The 20546-nt window shown below is 36.9% G+C and overlaps 1 protein-coding gene across 1 annotated transcript in view; it reads left to right on the top strand.

The window, feature by feature from the left end:
• The first annotated feature begins 4939 nt into the window (after positions 1–4939).
• The window catches only part of LOC150091838 (activating molecule in BECN1-regulated autophagy protein 1-like), a 191854-nt gene continuing 176247 nt past the window's right edge, over positions 4940–20546 (top strand). Inside the window, exons 1-4 of the mRNA XM_090369921.1 lie at positions 4940–5089; positions 12447–12505; positions 12674–12857; positions 16158–16330. Coding sequence (XP_090226047.1) covers positions 4940–5089; positions 12447–12505; positions 12674–12857; positions 16158–16330 — 566 coding nt within the window. The remainder of the gene's footprint in view (positions 5090–12446; positions 12506–12673; positions 12858–16157; positions 16331–20546) is intronic.

Here is a 20546-nt window from a genome sequence, read left to right as displayed (position 1 = left end):
AATGAGGCATATGGCAGAGAAGAAAAATGCATGGGATACATACAAATTAACACGTGACACAGAAGCCTATGATAGATATAAGTTGATCTGTAACCAAGTTACGAATGAGGTTAGGCAGGAAAAGGCAGATTACGAGAAATCTTTGGCAAAGGATGCAAAGAAAAACAGCAAAGAGTTATTTACTTATGTAAACTCTAGAAGGAAGGGGGTGAATCAGATTGGTCCACTTGTTATCGATGGTTCAACTGTTGATGATCCTGCTCAGGTAGCTAACAAACTAAATGAATATTTTGCATCGACATTCACACATGAGGAGTTATTCAGCGAGAGGAATTCCAGAGGTGTATTCAACTCTGACAGTAATCTAGATAATCGTGTAATAACTGAGAGTAAATTGGAGGAGAAATTGTTGAATATAAACACAAGAAAGGCACTTGGGGTGGATGGGATCTATCCAGTTATATTAAAGGAGGCAGCAAAGGAAGTAAGCAAACCCTTATCCATAATTATGAGAGCTTCCTTGGACTCAGGAGAGGTACCCATAGACTGGAGATGTGCAAATATGACCCCAATTCACAAAGGAGGATCAAAGGCTGACACAAGTAATTATAGACCTGTGAGTTTAACTTAAGCCTCTGTTCCAGGAAAATTAATGGAGGCACTGGTTAAAGAAGCACTGCAGGATCATCTAGACAAGACTTCAGTTATAGCTCGGACTCAGCATGGTTTTGTTAAGGGAAAGTCTTGCCTAACCAATTTGATTGGATACTATGATGCAGTCACAAAAGAACTCGATGCAGGGAATAACTTTGATGTTATATACTTGGATCTTAGAAATGCTTTGGATACTGTTGCACATGGAAGACTGCTGCAGTGTGACATTGGAGGCAAATTGCTGCTATGGATAAAGGGGTGGTTGAGGGGGAGAAGACAGAGAGTGGTAATCAATGGACACTGTTCATCGTGGACTAATGTTATTAGTGGAGTCCCTCAGGGTTCAGTGTTGGGTCCATTATTGTTTTCTGTATTTATAAATAATATTGGTGATGGTATATCAAGCTTAATGTCCAAGTTTGCAGACGATACAAAGGTTGGCAGGGTTGTTAAGGACACCACTGACGCTATGCTGCTACAACAGGATCTGGAAAGGTTGGGCAGATGTGCTGAGAGGTTTAACATTGACAAATGTAAAGTACTACATATGGGAAACAGCAACCCCAGAGCAATGTATCAACTCTGTGGTACTACACTGACAGTGGTAGAGAATGAAAAGGACCTGGGGGTAATTGTGCAGCCAGATATGAAGTTCTCTGAGCAGTGCAGACGGGCTGCAAGAGTAGCTCATGGTGTCTTGTCAATGATATACAGGAATTTTTCTAGCAGGGATAAGTAGGTGATTATTCCTTTGTATAATGCAATGGTCAGGCCACACCTAGAGTACTGTATACAAGTCTGGATGCCTCATATCAAGAAGGATGTAAAGCTGCCGGAACGAGTACAGAGAAGGGCAACAAGATTAGTGAATGGAACAAAGGGTTGCTCTTATGAAGAAAGGCTTATGTTTTGCAAATTACAGTGTCTGGAGACTAGGCACCTGCAAGGTAATCTGATTGAGGTGTATAAAGCCTTGAATGGTTTGAGCATGCTCAATGCTGATGGGATTCTTTCTCTTACTCAGAATAATCACCTGAGAGGGCATAAATTCAAATTGAGGAAAGACAGATGTAGGATAGATGTGTCGAAATTTGCCTTTAGCCAGCGGGTAGTTGGTTGGTGGAACAGACTTCCATCCCTTGTTGTAGAAATTGATAGCCTAAATAAATTTAAGGCTCAGCTGGACATGTATTTCGAACGAACGGAGGGGTGAAGTTGAAGTGTTTTTTTTTTTTTTTTTTTGGCTGATGCTGCATAAACTTGCTTTCTTGCATCATATGCCTCTACTAATGCTAGTTTAAGATTTGGCGTTTATTTGATTTCTCCATTATTTTAGAAAAAAGTAGAAGTAATTGCAATAGCATGATAACTGGTTAGGAGGGATATGTTGCCCTTTTTTAGGAACTGGCTGGATATGAGCAAATTTCCAAGCAGAAGGAAAAACACCTTCGGAATAAGAAAGTGAAAAAAAGGCGACAAATAACAGGAGTAAGTTCAGGAGCACAGGTTTTGAAAACAAGTGGAAAAATACCACCAGGACCTGGAGCTTTCTTAGCATCAAGATTCATCAAAATCTTTCTGACATCCTTTTGACGGAAGACCACAGGGGGCATTGAATGGTGCGTGTTGGGAATGGTGGGAAATGTTTTTCCAAGATCATTAGTACATGAGTTGGAAGAAAAATGGGATGCTATCAGGTCAGCTTTATTCTTGGCTGAAGTTTTGCACGTGCCACCTTTGAGGTGAAAGGTTTTGACAGAGGTGGGAGCAAAGATGGGCAAAAGTTGCGGCCAATAGCTTTGGCAAGATACCAGAATGCTCGGCTTCCTAATGGTAGCCTACCATTAGGACAAGAAGCAAGTTTTCTGCTCTTTGCCTGTTCAAAATCTAGTTTGGACTGATTAATAACTGCTTTATTATTGTTGCAAGCTGTGGTGTTGGCAGAAAATGAAACTGAAGAATTGGAAACAAGCGAATTACAATTCCAACCTTCTTCTCTTGAACAGCCTTAGCACATCTATTGGAAAACCAAGGTTTACATAAAGGATGAGATTTTAAAGTGGAGTGTGGAATAAAGGATTCCATTCCTACAAGAATAATTTCACTGACACTATCTGAGCAAACATTGACATCAGAAGTTTTGAAACAGTAATCTGACCAAGGAAAATAGCCATGAGATAAAGGCTCCATTGGAGAAGAGACAGTCACCAAGTTGTGATCTGAGGTTCCTAAATGCCCACTCACTTCGCCTGTGTACTTAGAAGGGTTGTTTGTGAGAAAAAGATCAAACGTATTGGCTGTATGGTTAGGATTGTCCGATATTCTTGTAGGTAAATGAACAATCTTTGCGAGGTCATTAGTAATTGCAAAAGCCTCAGCATCTTAACCGGCTGGGTCGGTGTGACTAGAAAACGGAAACCAGTTGGAGTTGTGAACATTAAAATCACCAAGGAAAATTAACTCACTGTTAGGAAAGTTGGGCTGCAGAAAGTAAAGTTGCCCAAAGTGTTTAGTGGAGTTGGGAGAACAGTAGAGACAACAGATGAATTTGACACAGAGGTAGAGAGATTTTAAGCCAGAGAAGATCAAAAAAAGGAAATTCCAAATTACAAAGTCTCTGACAGGGAATATTGGAATGAACATATGCACGTGCCACCTTTGAGGCAAAAGGAATCGCACAGCGAATAAGTTTGTGCAACTGCGATGAGCAGTAGTTGAATCAACCGATAACTGAGATTCTGTCAGAAAAAGTACATGGTTTGGCAGACTGCAAGTGGAAATGGACATTGTTGAGATTAGAAATGAGACCATGTATATTTGTGAAATGAACTAGGAGGTGTTTGGGAGGTTCAAATCTTTTCACAGATATGCTTATTCTATTAGTTTGACAATTCATGGTGTATTCAATAGTAAGAAAAAGTGGGGGAGACATGCTGTATGAAGAAATGAAATTTTTGGATATGGTGTACACATGATAAGAATATACCCACATCCTTGACGTAACATGGTCTCGAAAATGCACCCTCCCCCATGCATACACACTACTCGGACTCCCTCCAGTCACTTGTGGCAGAGTAGAGATAGCAAGATCATACACTAGCTGATCCAGAAGCCTCCTAAAGAGTTATCAATAGGTTCAGTCTGGTGTACTAACTAGCGGCCGGCCTGCAAACTGTTTTAGAGCTGTACCCTCGAAATGTAAGGAAGATTGAGTCACGCCGTGATGTTCATCATAACCTCAAATTCATCAGTCATGCTGCATGATGGAAGAGATGGGGAAGGCTTGACCGGAACTTAACTCTGTAGACTAACATGGTTTCCACCACTTCAAGCCTCCAATAAGCAGAGGTGGCTCCGTAGCCAGGTGTGAAGGAGCAACAGTGTGTAGCACACGCTTCTTGATTAGACCGGAGTTCGAGCCCGTCACCACCTTATACAGAGGATGCCGAAAGGTCAGGGAATGACCAGTGCTTATTCCCGGAGCAATATGGCCTTAGTTGCTAATTCTCCTAAAAACCAAACAACAAACAAACAACCAATAAGCAGTGGTGGTATTGCATGGTTGATGAGAGTCATCTACCACCTAGTATTGCCTGGTGACACAGAGGGGCGACATTCCTCCATGTGGTGTGGTGTGGGCACCACACCTCAACCCCTGCTTATATTGGTTCACACCCGGGTGGTTAGCCACAGTGTGCTTGTGCATGGAGGTTATACCCAGCATTACTAACAGCCCCACCATCATGAAGGTGCAAGGAGAGGATTTGGCTGTCACAGACATCTGGTTTTCGCCGAAATTGGGTCCACTTGACCTGAATATCACCTGAATAACAGTTCCATTAGCGTTTTAGACTCCCAGGTAACAAGTATAGCTTGTCTGGCATATCTCAGAATGTCGGTGACAACCTGAAGGACCAAGGTTGCCTGTTTTATTACAAAAATCAATGTAAATTCATAATTGAAATACAGTAGGCGGTTATTTTTATGTTCTTTTTGCTGAATAATGTCATTCATATTTATAGATGTTAGGAAATAGAAATGGCATTTCCCTTTTGGCTCTGTACAGTGCAAAAGATACTTTTTTCTACCAGCCGTCAAATTTGAATAGCATTATTTTCAAATGTATTATAGCTTTTGAATATTTGGCATACCAATATAAACATAAATAATCTTTTTATGTATATGAATTAGTGAAATAAATGCAAGGAAAAATATAACACTTTTTTTTTTTTTATTATTTATAATTTAAAATATTAAATTTGTTTTCATAAATTAGATAAAAAAAATGTCTGGCAGCAGTTCTGGGATTCCTCTGAATGCAGTATCCCTCCTGACCAGTCGAGAACAAGGACCATGGAAGAGATTAGGATCTACTTTTCAAGAATTGCAGAAGCTTGCAGAAGACAAGGCTGCTGTCTCAGAAATGGAAGAAATTGTAAGTCACGGTTTTTCTCTGAGATTGTATTTAGATATTACTCCATATGAACCTCACTATGAATAGTTAGACTGGAAATAAATTAATTTAACTAGAAGACCTTTGAGTTGCCCATTGTTATTTAAAGTCTGACAGTTATTTTACTTCTGGATCGGATTATACAGTAATAAGTCACTGCAAACACTAGCCAACAAAAAAATTTTTTTGTCATACCATCGCAATAAAAATATGTGATTCTGGAGAAAATAAACGTTCTGATTCCGCAAATCATCATAAACTATCACGTCTACATCAAAAGATGTACTAATATTTAATGTTAAAATATATAAAATATATAGTATACAAGTGTTGAAGTGTTTGGAGGATAAATTTACAAGCTTGAGAATATGTCAAGATTAGTTAATACTTGGAAAACCTTGGCACAGCCTACAAAAATCTTCACCAAAAGCACTGTGTGCTCTCTTCAAATTGTAAATTGTTGCATTGGAATTTGGGTAGAAGAAAACAGAGGCCAGAATCGATTTCTAAAATTAAGAGAATTAGCTTATATCTGTTAAAATAAATCAGTATGTCATACACTACTGCCTAGATTATGTGAAATTGGAATATTTTTTAAAATGTAACTCTATATATTTAATAACTGTGATGTGAAACTAGCATGGTGATTTTCGAAATCTACACGTAAAAATTGGTTAAAAACAGCATTTAAGTTCTTGGAGGTAAAACCCAATGTGGCTTATGAAATAAACAAAATTTCAAAAAAAAGCCTAACTGCAGAACCACTATTTGCTGTAATTGATAATGAGAGAATTGTTTAATTAAGATGTATGTGTTTTAAAAATATATTTTTATAAATTTTTAGAAAAAGTCACTTTTAGCATTTAGATATTTTTTCCATTGCTTCACCACTCTGTAGTCTTTTTCTTCTAAAAAATTCTTTCTTGGATGTAGGCAGACCCATTCTTCATTGGCTGCTTTCATCTGGGTCATTCATACGTGCAAGGACCAACAAGCAGGCAGAAAGCTGTGAGATGTGACAAATTTTACTTTCATATATTAAATTTTCAGCAATAAAATGGCAAATTTTTAAATTTACACACTGGCATATATAACCCTAGGAACATTCTGGTTTTGATTTCAATCTGAAATGGTATCCTTTTAAAGAATTTTTTCACTGGATCAAAAACACGAAAATGACACGATGGCAGATTTGGACTGTATGAAGAGTGTTGAGTAACTCCATTCCAGTATGTTTCGATGCGAGGCTGAATTATATGAATAATACTGATTATCACAAAGCAGAATTTTTCCTTTTGTCAGTTGTTCCTCTCACTTAATGTTTGCGTGAGAGTAGATAGTTCAACATTTTGGAATTCCCATCCCTAGTTCATTGTTAGCATCAGTCTTTACGCTGTTTGAAATCAAACAGCATAAAGACTATTGTGGTTAAAGAAAACAGTTGCCATACTTTTCCTATAAAATCCAGGATTTGCCCATCAAACTAAAACTGAGGATGCTTCCACTGCAAACCCATCCTTTTTAGCTTTCTCAACCACTCTGCATCAGCAGTTTTTGAGTAGAAACCTTCACCATACACAATCAGCATTCTGTTTTTAATTGCTGTATGCTGATCCATTTTAGTTGCACCATCTGGTTGAAATGTCATATGAACAATTACATACAACCATAACAGAGCAAATGGAAAAAAAAGCAGGCATTGTTATGAACTAGAATGTTTCAGCATTTTAGTCAAATAGTATGCATATCTATTTCCTCATTCTGCTGAGAACCATCACACATTTCTCCATCGTTACTTTGTGGAATTTTAACTTTTTTTCCCATATTCCTTCATTGTTCAGTCTCCAGGGAAAGACTTATAAAAATTGGTATAATTATATAATTTTAAAGGGGTAGCACTGTCCATAAGCCAGTTTTATATATGAAGGATGCTAGTATGTTTAGGCTAGTTATAATCCTGGGGTAATGCACATGGGCACTGGTATGTATGTTGCCGAGCCTGACTGGGAAATAACAGCTAGAATGAAATAAACTACTCTAGCCATCTTTGGGCTGTACTAGAGTATGAAAAGAATTAGGAATTAGTTATATAACTTGTCTTGAAGTTCTGAAGAATTGATGTATGTGAAAATTATACAAGGTATGGTGTGCAAGTTCCATAAAAGAATGAGATTGAAACACACCAAGACACAAATCCAGTTGTTCAGAGGACAGTATTGCACATTTTGAGGGAAAGTGTATGGAGGACAGATAACACAGTGGATAAACGTGCAACAACATTAGCAGGGTGCTAATTTAGAAGCAGAAATAAATTCATTTCAGGCTCAGAGTGGCTCAACATTTCAGTGACAGTGATTTCAGCTGCAGTGTGTGGTGATATTTCTATGGAATAAATTTGTCAGAGCAAGGAAACTTCAAACGACAAGTCTCTCAGTTTAAAAAGTGTGCAAGGAAGGGAAACAAAATATTTAGGAATTACAAATCCATTACTTAACATTATGTTGAGTTTGAAATCCATAAGTGATTCTAAAATCATTTCTTATGCAGCAGTAGTGTTAAGCTCTCTCTCTCTCTCTCTCTCTCTCTCTCTCTCTCTCTCTCTCTCTCTCTCTCAAATAAGTAACCAAAAGGTTCAGAAGGAAATTGCCCTTTTATTATTATTATTATTTATTTATTCATTCATTAACAAGACTAACTGTTGATTCTTAACCACTTGGTCACTACCTGATACTACTGTTGCCTCCTCATGGTTGGGCTGGTGATCCATGAAAAGTCTGCTTCTAGGGATAAAAGCCATTATGAAATGCTTAAATACATCACAGATTGGTCTCTCTAATACAGACTCTACAGAGACTACAGGATGACTATCAAACTCCAAATGCAAAAAGACAAAGGACCGACACAAACCAACTGCATATTCTATATTTTTTATTTTGCATTCCCTGATAAATCAGCCAAGCAGTATGCTTTCACCTTTTGTTGTAATATAAAGGTACCTGGAAATTGTAAATAAAATCTAAAACAGGTTGTAGATTAGTGTAAATAAAACCTAAAACAGGTTGTCAAAAAAAACTAGTAGAAACCACCATTATATACATTCAGAATTGTTACCAAATGCTGCAGTATTCAATGGAATTCCAGTTGTAGTCCCTCTTCATGTACAGGGTGTCTCAAAAATATTTGTACAAACGTTTAGGGGATGTAAAGGAATGTGAATTGCATAGGAACCCATAACTGGAAACGTCACCGTAAGTTGGTAGACGGTGCTGTTCATCAGTTCGCGAGAGGGAAAATTTCTGGTTTACTCATTCAAGCAGTATTCGCCGCACGAAGAGCATGCATCGATATATGAACTGTGAGCTGGCAGACATGCACCTAGTGTATGGATTAGCAGAGGGCAATGGACGAGCTGCTCAACGAATTTATGGAGAACGCTTCCCAGACAGACATGTACTGGATCACCGTTTGTTTGCGCGTGTGCATCAAAATTTGTGCGATTATGGGTCATTTAGAGTTAACAGGAGTAGTGCGGGCAGCCCACATTCAACACGAACTCCCGCCATGGAAGAAAGTGTGTTGAATGCCGTCCAGAATAATCCTACTACCAGCACACGTGCTGTTGCCTCTGCTTTAGGAGTGTCTCGTTGCAGTGTACAGCATGTCTGGCACAACGATTCCTTACACCCCTTTCATCTCCAAAGGGTTCAGTTACTGCTCTCCCCAAGATCATCCTGCATGTGTGGCTTTTGCGCAGTGGTTTCTCCAAGAAAGTGTTCAAGACTTGAATTTTCCAGCCTATGTTTTGTTCACGGATGAAGTTGTTGTTATTTGGTTTTTAGGAGCATTAGCAACTAAGGCCATATTGCTCTGGGAATATGCGGTGGTCATTCCCTAACATTAAAATATTTCATTTTAATGAATATTGTAAAACAGAAATATGTTTAGCCCAAGAAATTTTCATCCCACTATGAAAAAATAGAAAAACTTTATAATAAAATTTGTAAAAGAAAATCCTTAAACAAAACAGCATACTTTTTTTTTTTTTTTTTTTTGCCTTTGGTCATTAGCATTAGTAGAGGCATATGATGCAAGCTTATGCAACATCAGGCAAAAAAAAAAAAAAAAACACCCCACTTCCACTTCACCCCTCTGTTCGTTCGAAATACCTGTCCAGCTGAGCCTTAAATTTATTTAGGCTATCAACTTCCACGACAAGGGATGGAAGTCTGTTCCACCAACCAACTACCCGCTGGCTAAAGGCAAATTTCCGCACGTCTATCCTACATCTGTCTTTCCTCAATTTAGTATCTGTCCACGTTGCAATTATTTACTAACTGGGCAGTTAATTGCCTATTCGACACTCGTGTTCTTTGATCTGTCTCACTTAGTTGTATAATGTCTTAGTTGAATACTTTGTTTATATATAGATAATGAGTATTTGGTAAGGAGCTTAATGAACAGAATGTTAAGCAATTAGAAATCCTCAGTTTAAAAATGTTTCCCCATAGGCAGAGTGAAATATTTATAAATTCTGAAATAGTACTTAAAAATTATCTTTAACTTATGTATTTGTATCTTTTCATTTTTATGGTTAATATTTCATAACCTTAGGTCATTTTCCCTTCTAAGAAATTTTCCTGCTTAAGAAGTTCTTAACCTCAAAACTTCTTATTCGGGTTCTATTGTATTTGTTTGTTCCTTGAGGATTCCCCCATCCCCAAGAAGGCCTACTAATACCCCATACCTTGTTTTTCAGGCTGCTGTATGTCTCATTGGAAGTACCACGTTTCATTTTACCTCTGCTTGTAGCTGCTGTTAAACTGTTCATCTGTTTATCCATCTGCCTAATCCATCTGTTTCAACACATGGATTAGGCAGCAAACTCAAGTAAAGGACATTCTTATCAAAACTAAAGAACTAAAATGGTCTTGGGCAGGACACATAGCTCAAGACATGATGACAGATGGACTAAAAAAAATAACAGAATGGTACCCAAGAGGAGCTAGAAGAAATCCTAGAAGACAAAGGTGGAAATGGATAGATGAAATTCATGAGTTTGTGGGTAGTAAATGGATGGCCAGTGCTCAAAACAGAAGGAACTGGAAAATTGCTGGAGAGGCCTTCATCCTGCAGTGGATTTAAAATGGCTGATGATGATGATCATCATCTGTATATCTTTTTCCAAACTAGCAGTTTCCCAACACACTTAACATTGCCTCGAAAGCCTCAGCAAATATTTTTGTATCCCTATAAAAATGGTCTTGCCTGTTAAGCACAGACCATGTTGAAAAAAAAAAAAATTCTACCCCATGAGCCTTGCACAACCTCTTCAGGGCCAATTTGATTGATAATGTTCTTATTGTGTACTGCCCCTTCTCATGCCTAGCAAAATTCCAGACACTTTCAAATTTAATCCGGCTCACGGCTTTTATTCCACGTTGCCCTATACTTTTGAAGTGAATTCTGAGATCTCCCATTCTTAAAATCATTAGTACTAGCATGTACAATGTTTTGTGCTCTTAAAAGATAATTGTTCTACATATTAACTTTTGTGCCTGGCAGGCATTACCGTGGTCCTATTCCACCTGTCCTTTTACGCACTATATTTCCCATTTCCTTGACAATAGTTACTTCCTGTGGGATCAGCACTTTCTGCCTTTGGAGTTGCAGGAGTATAAGCTCTATCACTGAGCTGAACAGTTGAGTGCTTGATGTGTCCCTCATTTTAATTCCTTTGGAGGCATTAACCCTGTGATTATTTTTTTAAAATAATTTTCTTACAGTCTGATCCAAATCAAATTTAGTTTTGATTTGGATCTGACTTTCATAACAATATATCATGCAAGGCATGCACAGACCCTGTAAAGTTAGCAATACTGCATTAAAACTACATTTAATATATGAATTTCTTTTTTTCATACAAACTGTATGAAAAAATAAATAATAATTGCCAGATTTCTGTTTGTCTGATTTTTAATGAAATTTGGTTTGGCCTGAAAAATGTTTTTAAAAGTTCAAATATAAAATTTAGTGAAAATCCATCCACTTGAAGGCCCTCTCTTATATGCAGACAGAATTGGTGAAGATAGTAGGTACTTACTGTGCCAGCTGTGTGAGTGCGCGCACTTGTGTGAAACAACCTAAAACAGTGTACTGTGTAATTTTACTGGCAAATCATGTAACATTGATAGTTTAGTGAATGTTAGTATCCCAGACAAAAACTGAGACATCAAGGCACATGTTGCATGTACTACATAAGGGCAGATCAATTTTTGATTAGCGTATTGTCTGCCTGCTATAGAAAGGAAGTCTTATTCGTGCAACGACAATAGTTGGACCAAAAAAATTAACTATCATGTGCTGTACAAAGATATTTAACTAATACTTTTTTTACTTCTGTAAGAGCAAAACTGGAGGTGTGAAGAGCTGTCTCTATTTGTTATTAACTTTAAATTTCTTATTTGTAAATACCCATTACTTATGTAATTTTCTCCTTGTTTCTTAGCATGTTATAATCCCTAGCCTACATGCTGTGACAGTAGGTTTCAATGTTAAGCGTACTATGTCCATCTTAATTTCAGGTTGCAATAGGAATTTTGCTAGCAGAGACAAGGAGGTGATTATCCTTTTGTATAAGGCAATGGCTAGAGTACTTTGAGAATAGAATACCTTGAGTACTGCGTACAGTCTGGAGGCTTCATTTTAGGAAGGATGTAGAGTTGCTAGAACGAGTACAGAGAAGAGAAACAAGATTGAGAGGAACAAAGGAGTGCTCTTACCAAGAGAGGCTTAAGTTCTGCAAGTTGCAGCATCTCGAGACTGGACACCTGCGAGGTGATCTGATTGAGGTGTATAAGGCCTTGAATGGGGGTTGAGCAGGCTCAATACTGATGGGATACTTCTGCCTGCTTAGATTAAGAACCTTGAGGGAGCATAGATTCAAATTGAGGAAGGACAGTTGTAGAATAGATGTGTGGAAGTTTGCCTTTAGCCATTGCTGGAACAGACTTTCATCTGTTGTTGTGGAAGTTGATAGCCTTAAATAAATTTAAGGCAGAACTAGACAAATATTTGGAGTGACCGGATGGGTGAAATGGAAAGGGTGTTTTTTTTTTTTTTTTTTTTTGGCTGATGCAGTATAAGTTTGCTTTCTTGCATCATATGTCTCAACTAATTCTAATGCTAATAGAGAGAGCGAGTGCTCTTAAATCAAGCAAGCGGTGAAGGAGACTCAGAATTAATGTAAATTTAGAAATCTGTGCTGTATATGTTTAGCAGTAATTAATAGTGCTGAAAATTTAATTTTTGCTTAATGTCTTTTTTTTTTTTTTTTTTTTAGCACTGTAGACTTCCAAGTTCTGTAAGAGCAACATTTTTGATGGCATTTAGTCCTGATGGGTAAGTTCTGAATTGTATTATTAATATATCTAATTAGAATCAGGACACTGTATTTCTGAAATTTAGTTTTATAGGAAATTTTGGCTAGTTAGATGTTAAAAAAAGCAAACATTTCTCAAGAAATGTTTTTTTTTTTTTTTAATGCAATTTAAATATCTCTTTTTGTAGCACCAAAGTGGCATCCACACATGGAGATCATAAAATTTATGTTTGTAATGTAAGAACAGGAAAGTTACTTCATACATTAGAGGGTCATCCTCGAACACCATGGTGTTTGGCATTTCATCCTTCCTCAAATGATATTTTAGCATCAGGGTGTCTCGGTGGTGAAGTTAGAGTTTGGGACCTCCATGTAAGTAAGATTTATGACTACTAGAATTGAATTCTGAAATTAAGAATAAACACAAACTAAGGATAATGTAAATATAAAATCTCAGATACTAAAAAATATCTCTGTGGCCACACATTTAAAATTCTGTTTTACTAAATGTACAATACTCCAAAAGCATCGCACATTAATAAATGTGCGATGCTTTTGGAGCGAAACAGAATTTTAAAGAGTGGTATATTTATTAAAACAAAGAACAGCTTACATATACTAAAAAATATAAACACTATTCACATTAAAATCAGAAATATATAAAATAAAACGACTTCAAATAAACTCCAGGCAAATAAACTTCACAGTAACTTTTGATGGCTATATCCCATCTTTCTAACCTAAGTTTCTCATTCGCAGCATTGAGATGTTTCATATTTGAAATGTAATGGAATTTACACTTACTGCCATTTTTTGACTGGTCTTACTGAGACTGTTGTATAGAGGGATACCTTACTGGATGCCATTCATCACATTTTGACTTGCCACCATGACACACTTTTAGGTTTTTATTTCATATCAAGGTTCTTTTTCATGAGGTCAAGTTTTCCCCACCACCATACATATTCAAGGAATCAAAGATTAGTGACCTTGCAGACTTCTTTATAAGGAATTCCCAGAATTAGGTTTTGAGTCCTTTGCTTTTTTTTTTTGTAACAGCAATTACTACAGTGTGTAAGCTTCTTATAAGTGACACGTAATAATGCTGACAGTACCTGATTGATTTCGATGATATGCCTTCATCAGTGATGTTGATGAAGGCATATCAGGCTTAATGTCCAAGTTTGCAGATTGATACAAAAGTTGACAGGGTGGTTAACGACAGGAATAATGGTATGCTACTGCAACAGGATCTACAAAGGTTAGGCAGATGGCAATTGAAGTTTGACATTGACATGTGTGAAGTACCGTATATGGGTAGCAGTAACCTCCAGAGTTACATACCAACTGTGTGGTACTACCCTGAAGGTAGTGGAGAATGAAAAAGACCTGGGGGTAGTTGTGCAATCGGATATGAAGTCCTCTGAGCAATGCAGCCACACTCCCAGGACAGCTCATGGGTTTTGTCAGTGATATACAGGAATTTTTATAGCAGGGATAAGGAGGTGATTATCCCACTATATAAGGTAATGGTCAGGCCACATCTTGAGTACTGCATACAGGTCTGGAGTCCTCATTTTAGGAAGGATGTAGAGCTGCTGGAATGAATACAGAGGAGGGCAACAAGATTGGTGAGGGGAACAGTGGGGTGCTCTTACCAAAAAAGGCTTCAGTTCTGCAAGTTTGTAGCACCTGGAAGGTGATCTGATTGAGGTGTGCAAGGCTTTAAATGGATTGAGCAGGCTCAATGCTGATGGAATTGTTCCTTTTGGTCAGCCTACCTGCATGAGACACAAATTCCACTTGAGGAAGGATGGTTGCAGAATACATGTGCAGAAGTTTGGCTTTAGTTAGTTGGTGGTTGATTGTTGGAACAAAGTTCCATCATTATGGAAGTTGATATCTTAAATAAATTGAAGAAAGAACTAGACAAACTATTGGAGGGAATGAATGGGTGAAATTGGAGGTGGTTTTTTTTTTTTTTTTTTTTTTTTTTTTGCTGATGCTGTATAAGTTTGCTTTCTTGCATCATTTGCCACTAGTATTGCTAATGTGTAGTGTAGTAGAAAGTAATGTAAAATAGATATGTAGCTGACAACTCTGACTCGGCACCTCCGTAGCCAGGTGGGAAGGAGCAGCAGTGTGTAGCACACGCTTCTTGATTAGACCGGGGTTTGAGCCCGTGACCACCAAATACGGAGGATGCGGAAAGGTCAGGGAATGACCACCGCATATCCCAGAGCAATATGGCCTTAGTTGCTAATGCTCCTAAAAACCAAATAACAACAACTCTGACTCAAACTGTGAAGTAGGCCTTTTTTTTTTTTTTTTTTTTTCTTCTTCCCATATAAATTCATACTTTTGACCTTAAATATCACTGAATACATATTAATTTTATATTAAGATACTGCCACAGGACTTTTTGCCAGTACAGGTATTCTTTTAAATATTAGCATATGTAGGATTTTCTGCTTAGAGCCTATGGATCTCTGTTTAGATTTTCTATAATTGGATGCTAACTGATTATAATAGAAAGATTGTGAAGATTTTGTCTTCTTCAGAAATGTTGAATCAATTTTGTTTATAAAAATGGGCATGCTGTATCTAGACTTTCCTGTCAAGAGTATTTTCCAAAGTTTCACTAGAAAGAGATCTGAAGTGCTTTTTTTTATATATATATATATATATATATATATATGTATCCAGGCTTGAATAACCTCTCACACACAGCATTGCTCTGAGGAATTGTTAAAATGCAAAACATGACTTCAGATAATTTATTTTGTTATATATTTCAAATTCCCTTCTGCACTTGTCAGTTCCCTAACCAAGGACCACTGTAAATTAATTCTGTTTTCTCTTATAATAGCTTTTGGTTGGTTTTCACACTGAAATTGACAGAGCTGATACTGTAAAATATGTATATCCTAAGCTTATAATGTAACTTGGCCATAGCAACACATTGCAGATATTAGTCCTGAAGACAGTTTAGTTCTCTCAGGATATGTAATGATGTAAATTAAAATGATATATAAATTAAAGAGACATGATTATGTGTAAATTCAGCAGTGAAACATTTAATGTGCTGCAGTTTAAATTTGACAAATCCAGTGTGAAGTAACAACCAATTATAAAATTAGTCACAAAGTGCAAAAGACCCAAAGTATATCAAATACATGCTCTTGATGTTTCTTCTGAATTAGTTTGGACTTCTTCAGCAGTAGTGAAAATGTCTTTCGCACTTTGCTGTTCTTAGTTCCTTTTCCTGCACTGCAGAAATCCAAACATAATTGTCAAAAATGTCTGGAATAGATGCTTGAGGCTTTGTACTTAGGTGACTGTTTGAATTCAATGACTAATTTATGTCTTAATTTTTGACCATGTTAGTTTTGTCAAAGTTAAATTATAATACATTTCACTACTAAACTTACTGTTGTCACTGATATTTCACATATTGTAGTGAGTGGTAACAGTGGATTTGTTACAGTCTAAACTTGTGTATGTATATATTCCACCTTTAGAACTATTGAACACTAAGTTATTTTTAGTTGAATATCACATTTTTCTGCTAAAAAATTGGTCATTTCACTTTGATAAAATAACAATTTTGAAACCTTTTTAATTTACCATTTATATTTTCTTCTCTCTCTTTCCTCCCTTTCCCATATTCAGGGTGGAAGTGAAGTTTGGGTAGCAGATCAGAATACAGTTATAACATCCCTTGCCTTTCATCCAATGGATAAAGTTTTGGTTATTGCTACATTCAATCAGATACATTTCTGGGACTGGAGTCGGCCATCTCCATTTGCTACATGTAAAACCAACTCAGAAAAGGAAAAAGTAAGGTAAGTATAAAAAGTATTCAGGAATATCATATTTTTGAAAGTTATTTTCAGTTATCTGCTATTTTAAATTTTACTATTCTAATTAATTAGAATAGTAAAATTTACTATGCCAAGAATGAAGTGATGTGGATTATGGACTAGGGACACTATATATATTGGCAGAAGGATCCCAACGACCATAATAGATACATAGGATAGATTGGGAGGAACAGAACATCCGTAGAGGTACCAAACAGGAATTGGAACGATGATATTTGCGATATTAATTTTACTTTTATCATAATTAGTTAATTTTTCAATTTATATGTGCCCCTGTATCTGTTTATTCAGTTACCCATGGTTAACCATGGAAAAAAAACTTAACATGTACTACTCATGTGTCCAATACGATGCTTCCCTTTATTTTTTACAATGTCGCATATGGTTTGGTCACCAACATTATAATGGTTCTTTAGAGATTTAACGGATGCACCATTTTCAAACTTTTTTAAACACCGTTTTTTGTTTAATTTGAAAGCACAACTCTTGTGTTTGCCCATCATTTTTGAGATTTCTAAAAAATATAAAAATAGTTACTATAAAAAAAAAAAAATCCCTGATACAAAATAACGAAACAAAATTTGTCCTTTTGCAGTGCGACGGAACACAACAATCAACGCGACACACTAAATCAAACTAAACATTTGGTCTCTCTCTCTCTCTTTTTTTTTTTTTTTTGTTTGTTTTGAGCCGTAGGTGTGAAGACAGCAGGTTGAATGGGTTGCAAGATAATAGGTACCCTAATCACCCGATGACATCTTATAATGCTAGTTCTTCTTGCTTATTTACCACTTGCAAAATATCTGTTTATACCTGTTCTAGTTATTACTTGAATTTTATGATTTCTGGTTGTTTTTTTTTTTTTTTTTTAAAATTGAATTCTTGAAAGTTCCGGTTAATCCGCTTCCCGGTTAATGCAATCCCGTTAAATTGAGAGTCTGCTGTACTTCATTATTACCGTATTTAATTTGATGTTTTACTGTGTGTTTAATTTATCAATTAAACTTTATCATACATATGTATGTTCAAGAAAATCACGTTATATATGAGGTCAGCAGGTGTTCACTTATATCTGCGGTTTCAGCCATCCACGGTAGGTCTTGGAACGTATCCCCCGCAGATGTGGGGGTATTACTGTATATATGTGTGACACCAACTGGTGATGTTACCAACAACAATTTCTAAATGGGAAGCATTCAAGGAATTAATTTTGGAAGCTACTAGGCTTTTCATATCAACTAAGAAATACTGTTCAAGCTGGATGGATGTCAGATAACTAATGAGACTTGTGACAGAAGAAAAATGCATGGGATGCATATAAATTATCAGGCTACACAGAAGCCTATGATAGATATAAGCTAGTCTGTAATCAAGTCGCAAAAGAGGCTAGGCAAGCAAAGGCAGATTATGAGAAATCCTTGGTAAAGGATGCAAAGAAAAACAGCAAAGGCTTCTTTACTTATATAAACTCTAGAAGGAAGGGGATGAATCAGATTGGTCCACTTGATATCGATGGTTCGACTGTTGATGATCCTGCTCAGATAGCTGACAAACAGAATGAGTATTTTTCATCTACATTCACACATGAGGAATTCTGTAGGGAAGTGGAGAACAGAAGCTTATTAAACTGTAACGGGGAGGTTAATGATTTTGTAATAAATGAGAGCCAAGTGAACAAGCAATTTTTGAAGTTAAACATAGGAAAGGCACCCAGGGTGGATGGTATCTATCCAGTTATATTAAAGTATCAAGTATCAACCCCCAAAGTATCAAGTATCAACAAAATCGAAAATATGAACACTAATTGCAAACAGTGAATGTTAAACATTCATAAATAGCTTATTTAAAACCATGCGCGAGAGGCAACCAGAGAAAGTAATACTCTTGATCTGGTTATCAGCAGTGATCATTCGTGTATTAAGAAGCCTATGGCAGATATAAGCTAGTCTGTAATCAGGTGACAAAGGAGGTTAGGCAGGCGAAGGCAGATTATGAGAAATCCTTGGCAAAAGATGCTAAGAAAAACAGCAAGGATTTCTTTACTTATATAAACTCTAAAAGGAAGGGGATGAATCTGATTGGTCCACTTGACATCGATGGTTCAAACGTTGATGATCCTGCTCAGATAGCAAACAAACTGAATGAGTATTTTGCATCTACATTCACACATGAGGAATTATTAAGGTTTGAAAATGGCAGAAGGTTATCAAATTGTAGCAGTATACTTAATGATTTTGTAATAACTGAGAGTAAAGTGGAGGAGAAATTGTTGAAGTTAAACATAAGAAAAGCACCTGGGGTGGATGGGATCTATCCAGTTATATTAAAGGAGGCGGCAAAGCAACTAAGCAAACCCTTAGCCATAATTATGAGAGTGTCCTTGGACTCGGGAGGTTCCCACGGAGTGGAGATGTGCAAATGTATCCCCAATTCACAAAGGGGGATCGAAGGGTGACACGAGTAATTACAGACCAGCTAGTTTAACTTCTGTTCTGGGTAAAATAATGGAGTCACTGGTTAAAGATGCATTGCAGGATCATCTAGACAAGACTGCAGCAATAATTCAGACAGCATGGGTTTGTTAAGGGAAAGTCTTGTCTGACAAATTTGATAGGATATTATGATGTAGTTACAAAGGAACTGGATGCAAAAAATAATTTTGATATCATATATTTGGATTTCAGGAAAGCTTTTGACACTGTTGCGCATGGAAGACTATTGTACAAATTGGAGCAGAATGGTATTAAGGGTAAGTTGCTACAATGGATAAAAGGATGGTTAAGTGGGAGAAGACAGAGGGTGGTAATCAATGGGTGCTGCTCTTCTTGGACTAATGTTATTAGTGGAGTCCCACAGGGTTCGGTGTTAGGTCTACTGTTGTTTTGTATATTTATCAATGATATTGATGAAGGTATATCAGGCTTAATGTCGAAGTTTGCAGATGATACAAAGGTTGGCAGGGTTGTTAATGACAGTAATGGCAGTGTGCTACTTCAACAGGATCTAGATAATTTGGGCAGATGGGCTTAGAAGTGGCAACTGAAGTTTAACCTTGACAAATGCAAAGTACTGCATATGGGTAGAAGTAACCCCAGAGAAATGTACCAACTGTGTGGTACTACACTTAAGGTGGTAGAAAATGAAAAATACCTGGGAGTAATTGTGCAGTCAGATATGAAGTTTTCTGAGCAATGCAGACAGGCTGCCAGGGCAGGTCATGGGGTTTTGTCAATGATATATAGGAATTTTGCTAGCAGGGAAAAGGAGGTGATTGTCCCTCTGTATAAGGCAATAGTCAGGCCATGCCTTGAGTACTGCATACAGGTCTGGAGGCCTCATTTTAGGAAGGATGTAGATTTACTTGAGCGTGTACAGAGAAGGGCAACAAGATTGGTGAGGGGAATGAAGGGATCCTCTTACCAAGTGAGGTTTAAGTTCTGCAAATTGCAGTGGCTGGAGACTAGGCACCTGCGCGGTGATCTGATTGAAGTATATAAGGCCTTGAATGGGTTGAGCACGCTGAATTCTGATGGGATCCTTCCACTTGTTCAGATTACGAACAAGTGGAAGGATCCCTTTAGCCAGCGGGTGGTTAATTGCTGGAACAAACTTCCATCTGTCGTTGTGGAAGTTGATAGGTTGAATAAATTTAATGAGGAACTGGACAGGCATTTGGAGGGAATGGCGTGATTTTTTTTTTTTTTTTTTTTTTTTGGCTGATGCTGCATGAGCTCATACACTTGCATTTCTTGCATCAAATGCCACTGCTACTACTACTACACCATCTTATCATTAAAATATCGTAATCTTAACCCAATAACTCATTGTTTTTTGGTAATTTGTTCCATGACCTTGAAGGTTGAAATTTTTGCTATATAACTCTCTAAAAGGTCGTTTTTATAGTGTAAATTGTATTAGTTACCAATTCAAATTATTAAAATGCACTACACTTTCATTGTTACCATATGTTCTGTTATAAGAATCAATTTTGAATGCCTTTGTGATATTTTTCTAAAACATTTCTGGAGATCACTACCAAAAAACAAAACAATTTGCACTTTCCGATTTATTAGGCTTTTCTGTTAGTGCAATCAGTTATAAACAGGTAGTAAACTCCATGTTATTGCATTTGCAAAAATACTGATAGCTGGAATTGGGTGGTTTTTTTATGTTACGG

This window comes from Mastigoproctus giganteus, chromosome 1 (genome assembly GCF_048544385.1).
Source record: "Mastigoproctus giganteus isolate SK-2022 chromosome 1, ASM4854438v1, whole genome shotgun sequence".
Lineage (NCBI taxonomy): Eukaryota > Metazoa > Arthropoda > Arachnida > Uropygi > Thelyphonidae > Mastigoproctus > Mastigoproctus giganteus.
This window is presented reverse-complemented; position numbering and strand designations above follow the sequence as displayed.